At 46.7% G+C, this 14,383-nt stretch overlaps 1 protein-coding gene across 3 annotated transcripts in view; it reads right to left on the bottom strand.

Moving 5' to 3' along the window:
• The window catches only part of CEP89 (centrosomal protein 89), a 359,859-nt gene that overhangs the window by 69,407 nt on the left and 276,069 nt on the right, over positions 1-14,383 (bottom strand). For 2 of the 3 annotated variants that reach the window (XM_069739248.1, XM_069739246.1), the window contains exons 2-8: positions 13,646-13,752; positions 12,252-12,404; positions 11,400-11,589; positions 7,672-7,771; positions 6,222-6,299; positions 5,650-5,883; positions 4,410-4,543 (exon numbers count right to left, since the gene is read on the bottom strand). In XM_069739248.1, coding sequence (XP_069595349.1) covers positions 4,410-4,543; positions 5,650-5,883; positions 6,222-6,299; positions 7,672-7,771; positions 11,400-11,589; positions 12,252-12,379 — 864 coding nt within the window. In that variant the 5' untranslated portion in view covers positions 12,380-12,404; positions 13,646-13,752. The remainder of the gene's footprint in view (positions 1-4,409; positions 4,544-5,649; positions 5,884-6,221; positions 6,300-7,671; positions 7,772-11,399; positions 11,590-12,251; positions 12,405-13,645; positions 13,753-14,383) is intronic. The other variant, XM_069739247.1, reaches the window with a different exon arrangement.

Genomic DNA, 14,383 nt, shown 5'->3' with positions numbered 1-14,383 from the left:
AACACAACACTAGGGCAAGATTAAACACTTTCTAAAAAGCTGCAGCATGGAGGACATTATACAGCAGTGCAGCTACGAATCCAGCACTAGGGCCAGATTATCAAGTTCTAAAAAGCTACAGCCTGGAAGACCCTATAAAGCAGTACTGAACAGTGTAACTGTGGGTCAGTTAAGTCACTTATTAAAAAGCTGCAGCATGGAGGACGTTATACAGCAGTACTGAGCAGTGTAACTGGGAATCCAGCTTTGGAATGAGATACACAAACTATAAATCAGCACCACTGTTTGTGTGTGTCCCTCCGCCTCTCCCCTATATGTAGACATCACCATGCATCTATAATCGGACCCTTCAGTGAGATGGCAGACTGACATGTCACAGATTTTAGCAGTTAAATGACTTCAGGAGGAGGGGAGGGGATATGAAGTGGCTTACAAGTGGAGAAAAAAAAAATATGATAAATACTACTAAGTATCTTATAGTCACTTGTGCTATAGATGTATGGAAAGTTGTTTTCAAATGACGCAGCAACAGTTTGACACCCCAGTAGAAATGTCTGTACTTTATATTGGATAGCTGTCGATTTTGATGGTGCAAATAATATATTCGGCAGCACTACCCTTACAGGAAAAGAAACGGGAATTGTATGCTAATAGGATCCATTAGTTTTCTGACATGTGAAAGCTTTAAAATAAATAAAAAAAATAAAATAAAGATTTATTTATTCCGTCGAAATACTAGTTCAAGGCTCAGCCTTGCGATTAAGGAGGAAAATTGACTCTGAAATGTTCTTAGACTGGAGCAATGTCCCTCGGGAGAGACCAGAGCGGGGGGGGGGGGGGGGTGTCTGCTGTCAGAAGGATCAGAAGGTTGGCGCGGTGATGTACGAGGCTTACAGATCGGGACGTCTCAATCACAGTTCACCGAGCTTCACCAGTCACTAAGAGACGGGAAGGAGTCTGCAAAGGGAGTCTCCTCCGCCGACGACTTACGCAACAACTCGCTGCCTCATTTACTGCTTATTTTTATTTAATCTGTCAATTAAATTAAATCAATTTAATTAAAGCACAAAGTCCTATACAAACACTTTTTTATTATTATCTTCTACTTATTTATTTTTTTAAAAACACAGTTTTTATAAATCATCATCTCCATTCGAAGATTATATTGCTAACCATTTACGAAGATCACCGTGATCCAAGTTTAATATAATGGAGTCGCCATCGAACTCCTCCTGAAAGCAGATTTGTCACCAGGCAAAAAAAAAAAAATGGAGGAACAAGTCCGCTGATCTGAAAAATTGGGGTATGCCCCAGTAGATATCTAATGGAAAGGGTTAAATACCTTCCATCTCTGCAGTCCTTGCTAAAATGATAAATGGGGTTAAGATACTGACTGTTGCGGGTGCAACTGCTGGGACCCCAAAAGAGTATTGAATGGCACTAGATTCAAGAAGGGACTATCCCTTTAAATCATACTTTACCCACGTAGGTTGAGGTTAGCAAGCTATGGGTACAGAAGGCTCGTAATTAATCGGAGCAGTCGATTCTGCGGTGCGGAGCTGCAGGCTTCTCCCTGGTTCTGCACCCTGCAGATCGCATTTACACTGACAGTATAAATGAGTTTCTGCATTATTCATGGCTGCAAAAGTGGAAGCTTCCAGCAAACAGCAGGAGCAAAGCGCTGGGCCGGCACTGGAGCACAGACACCCCACCGACACCGTACGTCCCTCAGCCTGGATCTAAATGTCACTTATAAGAAATAATAAAAAAATAAAATAAATCAGCGGACCTGGAGGAAAATGCTCCGCTCGCACTGGAAGAGGATCATGACCGAAATGAAATTTATTAGGGCAGAAAATGTTTCCCTTCTAGTGAAAAGGACGAAGATGCAAAACCCAGCACAGCCGATGTGCAGTATGGGGCGATGTAAGCTGTGAGGATAACTGACTTTTTGGCCATGGGGCTGCAGGTAAGTCTACGTTCACATTAGCGTCGCGTCGCTGTTGCGTCGGCGACGCAGCGGCGACGCACGGAAAAACGCGCGCAAACGCGCGCAAAAACGCGCGCGTTTTGCGACGCGTGCGTTGTTTTTTGCCGAAATCGGACGCAAGAAAAATGCAACTTGCAGCGTTTTCTTGCGTCCGACGCTAGCGTCTAAAACGACGCACGTGTCGGAAAACGCGTGCAAAAAGACGCACGCGTCCCCTATGTTAAACATAGGGGCGCGTCGCCGCTGCGTCGCCGACGCAACAGCGACGCGACACTAATGTGAACGTAGCCTAACCTTGACTGCCTCCTTCCTGCTCTGCCCCAGTTGATTGACTGGTCTCCTCCATGTGTTACAAAGAGACCTGTCGGTCAAATGAAACGGATCTCGGTCAGGAAACATCATCGGATTAGTCAGGTCTCATTATATAGTCCATAGTCGGTTTGTCAAACTATATTTTCTCTGAAACTTCACAGAGTTTAAAAGCTGATGGAGACCGAGCTGCAAGAGACAGGCAGGTCCCCAGTGGCTTCTCCCCACTCTCCATGAGTGACAGGTCTCTCCGTATACACTCATGCAGGGAGAGACCTGTCACTCAAGAGAAGTGGGAGGAGAAAAGTCACTGGGGACCTGCCTGTCTGATTAGTCTCCATTGCAGCTCAGTCCCCGGTAGCTTTTAAAAGTATGTTTTTCTCTGAAACGCAGCAAACATACCTGGCTGAAATCATACAGTTACAGCCAGATACATGCAGCTCGTGAATCAGGCGACATATCAGCCTGTCAGGTTTCATTTGAAGTGCTAGCCCCTGTCAAGGCCTCTTTAGGCGAGGTGGATCCATGAAGCCCAAGGTAGTTGATGTACGCCGGAAACTCAGAGACGTAGCAGATACTGGTAGCCATAGGCAGACAGAAAACATCCTGGAAGATGAGGAACAAGTAGCAGAAGTACCGGAAGCTGCATGCAGACAAGAGACGTTCTGGAGACGGCAGACAGGATGCAGAGTTCCTGGAAACCGCAGGCGGGCATGTAGCAAAAATCCTGGAAGACTGGAAACGAGTAGAAGAGGTACTAGAAGCCACAGGCTGACCGGAGACGTCCAAGGGTCCAAAGCCAAGTAATAGTTAATAGGGGGACTGGAAGCCACCGGCAGCCAGTAGATGTTTAGAGACCACAGAAAGGATCTGTGTGCAGACAAACTAAAAATCTTAATAGCAAGACCTAGATGTATGTCACGGGAGGCCTTACACCGGTCCACACCGAACTACTTGCAAAGCCCTACTTGGAGAACAAAAAAGTTCAGCGGATCAGGCGTAGGGAGCAAAGCCCAGACCTGGGACAGGTGTGTAACACCCCCATGTTAGAGATTTAGGGCATACCACAGGATACGTCAGATTCAAATTATCTGATTGGCAACGACAGAATGCAATTGCACAAAAGTGGCAAATAATCAGCGCTAATTAAAAAACAAATAACAGGACTTTAAACTAAAGCATCTGTGCAGCCTTAAGGTACCGTCACACTCAGCAACTTTCCAACGATCACGACCAGCGATACGACCTGGCCGTGATCGTTGGAAAGTCCTTGTGTGGTCGCTGGAGAGCAGTCACACAGACAGCTCTCCAGCGACCAACGATGCCGAAGTCCCCGGGTAACCAGGGTAAACATTGAGTTACTAAGCGCAGGGCCGTGCTTAGTAACCCGATGTTTACCCTGGTTACCATTGTAAAAGTAAAAAAAAAAAACACATACTCACATTCCGGTGCCTGTCACGTCCCCCGGCGTCCGCTTCCATGCACTCCTCCTGCACCCTGTGTCAGCGCCGGCCGGCTGTAAAGCAGAGCGGTGACGTCACCGCTGTGCTCTGCTTTACGGCCGGCCGATATTTACGCTGGTTACCAGTGAACACATCGCTGGATCGGCGTCACACACGCCGATCCAGCGATGTCAGCGCGTGATCCAGCGACAAAATAAAGTTCTGGCCTTCTAGCTCCGACTAGCAATGTCACAGCAGGATCCAGATCGCTGCTGCGTGTCAAACACAACGATATCGCTATCCAGGACGCTGCAACGTCACGGATCGCTATCGTTATCGTTGTAATGTTGTTCAATGTGAAGGTACCTTTACTAAGAAAGTTGAGAGGGCTGGTGTTTACGAAAATACTTCATTATGGTTTCTTGAGTATTGTGTGCATATTTTTTACCCATCGCCATCTTCTTTTGTGAACAAAAATAATTAATAAAATATAACCAACGCCGGCTACATGCTTCCAAATTTGGAATGGCCACATTGTCTCCTGACCTGTACTCGACAGCCTAATGTTTGCTTACGAGACCGTACATCGTGGTCCGCACTGAGACAGTGAATGTCGGATGTCTGAAGGCGGTTTGAAGAAAAAAGAAAAAATTGTTATAAGACCTTACCTCTTCCTTAGATAAAGGGCGATACTTCGTTTGATAGCGGCTTAGCTCCACATTCAGTCGATGGATTGTAGTTTTTAAAGCGTCGTTCTCATCTACTAATTCTTGTGCCTGCTCTCTGAGAGACACCAGCTCTGCTGTGGTTGAGATATTGAAAAAAAAAAACATTACGCAATAAGGCCTAATCATAACACCTTGGAGCATAAGACTGGGGTTACATGGAGACTTAGGGTGCACCACCAAAATTCACTGGAAACTGTGACCATGAAAAGTGGCAAGAAGTCCAACCGTGTCGCATTAATTTTTGCAACTTGTTTGTCGCAGTCACATTACCCTAGAGGTCACAATGTGACCCCTCGCTTGTATCGGTGTGGAGCAGAAGAGACACCTGGTGACCTGTGGTCACACAACAGGTGTCGCAGCCGAAGTCCTCACCCACCTGATCCTCCATTGCTCTCTGTGTCAATGCCTTAAGGTACCTTCACACTGAACGGTATCGCTAGCCATCCGTGACGTTGCAGCGTCCTGGCTAGCGATATCGTTCAGTTTGACAGGCAGCAGCGATCAGGATCCTGCTGTGCCATCGTTGGTCAGAGCAGAAAGTCCATAACTTTGTTTCGTCGCTGGACCTCCTGCAGACATCGCTGAATCGGCGTGTGTGACGCCGATTCAGCGATGTCTTCACTGGTAACCAGGGTAAACATCGGGTTACTAAGCGCAGGGCCGCGCTTAGTAACCCGATGTTTACCCTGGTTACCAGCGTAAACGTAAAAAAAAACACTACATACTTACATTCCGCTGTCTGTCGCGTCCCTCGGCGTTCTGCTTCTCTGCACTGTCAGCGCCGGCCAGCCGTAAAGCACAGCGGTGACGTCACCGCTCTGCTTTACGGCTGGCCGGCGCTGACAGTGCAGGAAAGCACAGCGCCGGGGGACAGACAGCGGAATGTAAGTATGTAGTGTTTTTTTTTTTACGTTTACGCTGGTAACCAGGGTAAACATCGGGTTACTAAGCGCGGCCCTGCGCTTAGTAACCCGATGTTTACCCTGGTTACCAGGGGACCAGCATCGTTGGTCGCTGGAGAGCTGTCTGTGTGACAGCTCTCCAGCGACCAAACAGCGACGCTGCAGCGATCGGGATCGCTGTCTAGATCGCTGCAGCGTTGCTAAATGTGACGGTACCTTTAGTCCAAAGCACTAAAAATGTTAACGTGTAATCACCATTTTACTGTTGCAATGCTTACCTTCTGCATGGGAATTTTTTAACAATTCGTGAAAACCTTTCTTTTCGTCCTTCAGAGTCTTCATCTTCACCCGCATGGCTTTTATCTGCTGCCGGAGCTGCTGCAATTGAGAGTTCAGCTCCAGGTTCCTGTCTGTCAGTTGCAGAGTTTCTGCCCGCAGCTGGACGCCGTCATCATCGTCTTCATGGCTTTGCCGTCTTTCGGGAGCCCTGCAATTTGCATCCACAGACGAATCTGGTATAAAAGTAGAAAGCAAAACTCTGTTATTGACATTCGTCATAAATGTCCAGACACACACACACAAAAAAAAAAATCTGCAGGAACTTAGTTGATTGCTGATCTGTGACATGTTTTCATTAAAGGGATTATCCCATAAACATACAATCCACAAGATAGGTGATAAATGTAAGGTCATGTGGGTCCAAACCCGCTCCGTCGATCAAATCCTCTCTATGAATGGAGGAATAGTGCCCCCTACAGGTGTCAGGCTGTGGGTTCCAGTGCTAAATGCTGAAGAGGAGTTCGATTTCACAAGCAGCTGTATGGAAAAAAAAAAATAAAGCCTAAATTACCCAATCCGACCCGATGTTCAAGCTGCTCTTTGCTTTCTTCTGAATCAGGATGAGGAATTGGAGACTCAACTCTGTGATCTGGAAGACAAGACACAATCATTAATAAAAACAAACATCCTTCATATGGTCTGACATTTCATCGCTGGCTATATAATCACGGCCAATGAGTGGGCGAACACCCCACACTGTATATCAGAGTGCTACATAATAGGAGCATAGAACACCCGCTCTTCTACACAAGGGTACTCCAATGTTGAGCAAGTCGTCCCAAAACCTAAAGTGCTCTGGGCTTTAAGGAGTGTGGAAGTATGTAGTATGATCCAGGCAGATGCCAGGAGCTGGGACAGGGGAGTGTAGCAGCAGAGACAGGAGCACGCGGGCACATGCCAGGAGCAGGGACAGTGGCTAGTAGCAACTGGGACAGGGGCACGCAGGCACATGCCAGGAGCTGGGACAGGGGCGCATAGCAGCTGGGACAGGGGCAAGCAGGCACATGCCAGGAGCTGGGACAGGGGAACGCAGGCACATGCCAGGAGCTGGGACAGGGGCGCTTAGCAGTTGGGACAGGGGCATGCAGGCACATGTCAGGAGCAGGGACAGTGGCTAGTAGCAACTGGGACAGGGGCACGCAGGCACATGCCAGGAGCTGAGACAGGGGCGCGCATGCACATGTCAGGAGCAGGGACAGTGGCTAGTAGCAACTGGGACAGGGGCACGCAGGCACATGCGAGGAGCTGGGACAGCGGCGCGCATGCACATGTCAGGAGCAGGGACAGTGGCTAGTAGCAACTGGGACAGGGGCACGCAGGCACATGCGAGGAGCTGGGACAGCGGCGCGCATGCACATGTCAGGAGCAGGGACAGTGGCTAGTAGCAACTGGGACAGGGGCACGCAGGCACATGCCAGGAGCTGGGACAGGGGCGCATAGCAGCTGGGACAGAGGCACGCAGGCACCTGCCAGGAGCTGGGACAGGGGAGCGCATGCACATGTCAGGAGCAGGGACAGTGGCTAGTAGCAACTGGAACAGAGGCACGCAGGCACATGCCAGGAGCTAGGACAGGGGCGCGTAGCAGCTGGGATAGGGGCGCGCAGACACATGCCAGGAGCTGGGACAGTGGCTAGTAGAAGCCAAAACAAAGGCGCACAGAAACAGCACAGACAGGAGCACCCAGGCACATGCCAGGAGCTGGGACAGCGACATGTAGCAGCTGGGACAGGGGCGAACAGGTACATGCCAGTACCCGGGACAGGGGCGCTTAGCAGCTGTGACAGGGCGCACAGGCACATGCCAGTACCCAGGACAGGGGCACACAGGCACATGCCAGGACCCAGGATAGGGGCATGTAGCAGTTGGGACAGGGGCGCGCAGATGCATAGTGGCAGCAGGAACAGGGGTGCGCAGGCACATGCTCATCCAACATAAGTTGGCCCCCCTCCTGGAGTCATACCTTCTGTCGTATGAAACTCTGTCTCCACAGGATAATTGCTGACTTCAGGAGACGATCGCCCACTTTCCTCTTCTTGTCTTATCACTGGCTGTGTCTTCTTCTGGAAGGAATGAGAAAAAAAAAAGTTTCCTCTTTTATTACCCAATAAGTGCAATATGTGTCCTGTATATTTTAGACTGAACATTATAAGAATTGTCCCAGACCTTGACATTATACACAAAGGCTCGCAATAATATTAAATAAGAAACTAAGTAATACTCACCTTTATAATCCCCTGCCGCTTCTTCCTGACCTCCGCTGATCTCTGCTCAGTGGGCTGACCACATGCCGGGGGGATTGGTCCTATAGTCTCACCAATAAGGTTTTTTTATGTGACAATCTAGGTTTGAGTTAACGTAATTAAATCCCGAAGGCGCAGAGACTGTCTGTCCGACGAGTCAGAAGTCCACTCTCTCGCTTGAGTGAAGATGCTATATTGAGCTTCACTCCATGCACACCTTACTTTTTAGGTTCTGTCCCCCCCCCCCCCCCCCCCCCCCCCCACACACACACACACACACTTTCACATTCAGCAGTAGAGCGCCCCCAACTGACAGCGCTCTGTTAAAAAAAAAAAAAAAGTGCATATTTGGGATTGTGAATGCATTATCGCTGTTTAGTAATGATTCTCACAAACAAATTAGTGTGAATGCAAATGATTCTGTTAGAGTAAGTGCAGAAAAAGCCGTGAATGAGTAGACATCCGCCGTATGTGTGTCTACAAATACCCAACAAGTGCAAAGACGCCAAATGCACAATATACAGCGGTAAAGCTGGATATACAGCTTCCATCTTGCTTTTACTTTTATGTATGAGCTCCAATACCAATGGACTGGCAATGGCAAATAAATGCGAAACAGCAGCATCATGGGGTAGAATGTGAAGAAGTTTTTCTGATTTTATATATCATAATCTTTAAAAGTATTTCCTCTCATAAACATATACAGCCCATCCACAGATTAGTAGATCACTTTTGTGGGTGGTTAGTCTTACTGTTAAAAAGGGGGTTGTCCACCATTGGGGACATTATTTTTCTTTTTTACTTAAATGCATGTATTAGGTACGGTATATATAATTGTCTAAGGGGTACTTCCGTCTTTCTGTCGGCAACTTCCTAACGGAAATCCCGCGTCGCTGATTAGTTTCGCCAGCTGCTTGTCATGGCTGCCGCGACCAATCAGCGACGGATACAGTACAGACCAAAAGTTTGGACACACCTTCTCATTTAAAGATTTTTCTGTATTTTCATGACTATGAAAATTGTACATTCACACTGAAGGCATCAAAACTATGAATTAACACATGTGGAATTATATACTTAACAAAAAAGTGTGAAACAACTGAAATTATGTCTTATATTCTAGGTTCTTCAAAGTAGCCACCTTTTGCTTTGATGACTGCTTTGCACACTCTTGGAATTCTCTTGATGAGCTGCAAGAGGTAGTCACCGGGAATGGTTTTCACTTCACAGGTGTGCCCTGTCAGGTTTAATAATTGGGATTTCTTGCCTTATAAATGGTGTTGGGACCATCAGTAGTGTTGTGCAGAAGTCTGGTGGATACACAGCTGATAGTCCTACTGAATAGACTGTTAGAATTTGTATTATGGCAAGAAAAAAGCAGCTAAGTAAAGAAAAATGAGTGGCCATCATTACTTTATGAAATGAAGGTCAGTCAGTCTGAAAAATTGGGAATATTTTGAAAGTGTCCTCAAGTGCAGTGGCAAAAACCATCAAGCGCTACAAAGAAACTGGCTCACATGAGGACCGCCCCAAGAAAGGAAGACCAAGAGTCACCTCTGCTTCTGAGGATAAGTTTATCCAAGTCACCAGCCTCAGAAATCGTAGGTAAACAGCATCTCAGATTAGAGACCAGGTCAATGCCACACAAAGGTCTAGCAGCAGACACATCTCTACAACAACTGTTAAGAGGAGACTTTGTGCAGCAGGCCTTCATGGTAAAATAGCTGCTAGGAAACCACTGCTAAGGACAGGCAACAAGCAGAAGAGACTTGTTTGGGATAAAGAACACAAGGAATGGACATTAGACCAGTGGAAATCTGTGCTTTGGTCTGATGAGTCCAAATTTGAGATCTTTAGTGCCAACCACCGTGTCTTTGTGCAACGCAGAAAAGGTGAACGGATGGACTCTACATGCCTGGTTCCCACCATGAAGCATGGAGGAGGAGGTGTGATGTGTGGGGTTGCTTTGCTGGTGACATTGTTGGGGATTTATTCAAAATTGAAGCCATACTGAACCAGCATGGCTACCACAGCATCTTGCAGCGGCATGCTATTCCATCAGGTTTGCGTTTAGTTGGACCATCATTTATTTTTCAACAGGACAATGACCACAAACACACCTCCAGGCTGTGTAAGGGCTATTTGACCAAGAAGGAGAGTGATGGGGTGCTACACCAGATGACCTGGCCTCCACAGTCACCAGACCTGAACCCAATCGAGATGGAATGGGGTGAGCTGGACCGCAGAGTGAAGGCAAAAGGGCCAACAAGTGGTAAGCATCTCTGGGAACTCCTTCAAGATTGTTGGAAGACCATTCCCGGTGACTACCTCTTGAAGCTCATCAAGAGAATGCCAAGAGTGTGCAAATCAGTCATCAAAGCAAAAGGTGGCTACTTTGAAGAACCTAGAATATAAGACATAATTTCAGTGGTTTCACACTTTTTTGTTAAGTATATAATTCCACATGTGTTAATTCATAGTTTTGATGCCTTCAGTGTGAATGTACAATTTTCATAGCCATGAAAATACAGAAAAATCTTTAAACGTGAAGGTGTGTCCAAACTTTCGGTCTGTAGTGTGTGTGTGTGTGTGTGTGTGTGTGTGTGTGTGTGTGTGTGTGTGTGTGTGTGTGTGTGTGTGTGTATATGCATTATATATATATATATATATATTTTATTTCCGTGGCATCTTTCCTTTGCAGCCATGTAAAAAAAAAAGTCACTCGGCGATAATAACGAGCCATTAGATAATTATCTTTGCGTCAGCTCGCATCATGATAAAAAAAAATTTTTTCAAGCCTCCGAGCCTTAATTTGTACAATTAACTCCTCTACAATGCTTTTTTACTGTCAGGGTTAATTCGGAACGTGATGAAAATGCCGCAAATCCCTGCGCGCTTCGATTAGGCAAATATATTATGTAACGAGCTGTCCTGAAAGCCGTGTGGCACAATGTAAAATGCTGATGACATTGGAGCGCTTTTTTATGGCCAGTGTATATTCTCTGTAATAGCAAAAAAGCAGGGATCAGCGGAAAACCAATGGAGAGGGATAGAATACGGGCAGCAAAAGAGCTACGCTGCTGCATAAAGAACCGCAGGGGGGCGAGAAGAGACGCCGTCTATTCAGAATATTATTGTGCGGGACTTCATGCTTGATCAGTCATGGGGGTCCCAACAACAGGACCACCACCGATCAGCTGCAGGGCATGAATACCCTTGAAAATGGTGTATAAAGGCACACATATGTACACATGACACTTGACTTTTCTCCAAAGACTCATTAGGGGAGCCCGGTTCAGGGGGCCAGAGGGTGCACATAGCGGTGTATGGACTCAAATAGAAAGACTATGAGCCCGTACACTACTGTGAACTCGAGCAGAAGCCGTGCGCTCCTGTCCCACACAGCTATGGGTCAGGTACGGGACAGAACTGGCGATTTATAACTTACCTGTCGGTCCTTAAGCGGGGTGGCATACAGCGGTTCCGGAGATTCACCTTCACCTCTCCTTTCATCCCGCTGCTCAATTTGTTCCCTCTCGATGTCAGACATCTGTTCCTCGGTGTCGTCGTCCTCAAAATCGAAAGACATGACGGGCGATCTCATGTCTCCGCCATCTGCGTAAGTGTTCCAGTTTTGTCTAAAACAATTTTCAATTAATATTTACAAGACAGTTTATTAATTGCTAAAGGAACAGTGCATTCAACCACGTGACCGCTGCAAACAATCACTGGCCTCGGCAGTTGTGTGCCATACGTGCTAGTGTCAACAATGAGGCTAGTGATCGGCTGCAGCGATCTTGTAGATATCAGGCACGCTGCCTCTGCTGTAAAATAAAGAAAGAATCACTCATTTCGCCGGTTCACACTTTCTACTTGGGCAGAGCAGCTGACTTCACTGATCGGCTGCAGCACTGGACGGGATGTCAGCACTGCAGACAATAAAAGACACTTGCAGCAGAGTCAGAAACTCATCGCTGGACCCGGGGAGGGTGAATACGCCGGAGTTTTTGTTTTTTTAGATAAACTTCTTACATAAAAAAAAAAAAAGGAAAAAAAATAATAAATTTCTAAAGAGAGTGCTAGATCCACTATTGGGTATAGGGCATCAGATAGGAGTAATAAGGGTAAGGGGATACTACCCCTAACAACAATGCCCCCTATAAAGCGGAGGCTGGTGCTCGCAATATTGGCGCCACCGCTCAACTTCACCTAACAGGGGGTTTCTGAAAACCCCTTTAACTATAGAGTCATACAAGACAATGAAAAGGAAGGAAAAAGAAATAAGACAAAGCCGACGTACTGTACTCCTAGATCTCTGGCGGTGGCGTACGGCTCAATCTGATCTTCCATTCGAGCGCTGTCATTCTCAGAATAGGACCTCTGGCGGGGTTGGGGAATCGCCACCGTACGACCAGTTAAAGAGGTCATCAGAATGGCGGCAGCAAGAGCGGACCTAGAAAGCAACAGAACAAGAAATCAGATTAATACAACAAGGAGAGAAATTTAGGAGGCAGAATTAGGTGGCCAACGATTCTAAGGCTAGCCCTAATGGGTTGTTATCCAGAATGTAATGTGCCAAATCTATTGCGTTTTGCAATTTCTGCCACCTCTTATGCATGGTAAGCTGCACTAGTGATAAAAATTCAAAACTACGACTCCATAAGTGACAGTATACAGTCATGGCCTTGAAATTGTTCCAGAAATGGAAGTATTTCTCCCAGAAACTTTTTGCAATGACATGTTTTGTTATACACATCTTTATTTCCTGCGTGTGTGTTAGAACACAAAAAAAAAAAGAGAGAAAAAAGGCAGATTGGACATAATTTCACACAAACCCCCCAAAATGAGCCAGACAAAATTGTTGTCACCTTTCCAAAATTGTGGGTGAACAACTTTGTTTCAAGCATGTGATGCTCGTTCACACTCGCCTGTGGCAAGTAATAGGTGTGGGTAGGATGAAAATCATACCTGAAACCAGATAAAAAAAGGGAGACGTTGACTCAATCTTTGCATTGTGTGTGCCACACTAGGCATGGAGAACAAAGAGGTGAGGAGAACTGTCTGAGGACTTCAGAAACCAAAATTGTTAAAAAATATCAACGATATCAAGGTTACAAGTCCACCTCTAGAAATCTTGATGTTCCTAAAACTGTAACTAATCTCCCTGGACGTGGACAGCAGAGAAAAATTGATGAAAGGTTGCAACACACGATAGTCCCGATGACCCAGGAGGACCCCACTGCTGACACAGAGACATATGAATGCTAGACTTCAGTTTGCCAAAATGTACGCAAGCCAAAATCCTTCAGGGAAAGCATTCTGTGGACAGATGAGACCAAGATGGAGCTTTTTGGTAAAGCATATAATTCTGCTGCTTACCAAAAAGGGAATGAGGCCTACAAAGAAAAGAAAACAGTACCTGCAGTCAAATATGGTGGAGGTTGAAAGATGTTTTGGTATTATTTTGCTGCCTCTGAGACTGGGTGCCTTGACTGTGAGCATTGCATCATGAAATCTGGAGGTTACCAACGGATTTTGGGTGGCAATGTAGTGCCCAGTGTCAGAAAGTTGGGTTTACGTCCTACGTCATGGGTCTTCTAGCAGGATTATTGCTGGATCAGACCTTCCACTGTGCGATTATACGTCTCATAGACGGAGCCCCCCATTATCACAGCACCCGGGGGAGACACTTACCTGGGTCTCTCTGGAGAAGGGTTCGGGCTACGTGGGGGAGGGGTGCGAGGGACGGCAGATCGGGGAGCTACGGTGGCTGCAGGGATCAGGCCGTGCGCTATGTGCTTCTAAAACAAGAAAAAAAAATTGTGAGGGAAAAACTTTCATCAATAAAGTGAATCAAGACATAAAACAGAGGAGCAAACTATGGAAGGATCAGAAGGTATCATCTGTAGTCTGTGACGTGGAGAAATGAGTCAGGTGACATGTCACGACATAGCATGATAGCACAGGACATCAGATCCCTGCGCAGGTAGGAGGCTCCGCACTATATATACTATATACTGTCACACACAGCTCTGCTCTGCAGGTAGGAGGCTCCACACTATATACACTATATACTGTCACACACAGCATTGCTCTGCAGGTAGGAGGCTCCGCACTATATACACTATATACTGTCACACACAGCACTGCAGGCAGGTAGGAGGCTCCGCACTATATACTGTCACACACAGCATTGCTCTGCAGGTAGGAGGCTCCGCACTATATATACTATCACACACAGCTCTGCACTGCTCTGCAGGTAGGAGGCTCCGCACTATATACACTATATACTGTCACACACAGCTCTGCTCTGCAGGTAGGAGGCTCCGCACTATATACACTATATACTGTCACACACAGCACTGCAGGCAGGTAGGAGGCTCCGCACTATATACACTATATACTGTCACACACAGCACTGCAGGCAGGTAG

The sequence above is a fragment of the Ranitomeya imitator genome, chromosome 9, assembly GCF_032444005.1.
Source record: "Ranitomeya imitator isolate aRanImi1 chromosome 9, aRanImi1.pri, whole genome shotgun sequence".
NCBI classification, from domain to species: Eukaryota; Metazoa; Chordata; class Amphibia; order Anura; family Dendrobatidae; genus Ranitomeya; species Ranitomeya imitator.
The sequence above is the reverse complement of the archived record's forward strand: the minus strand, read 5'-3'. Positions and strand labels throughout refer to the sequence as shown.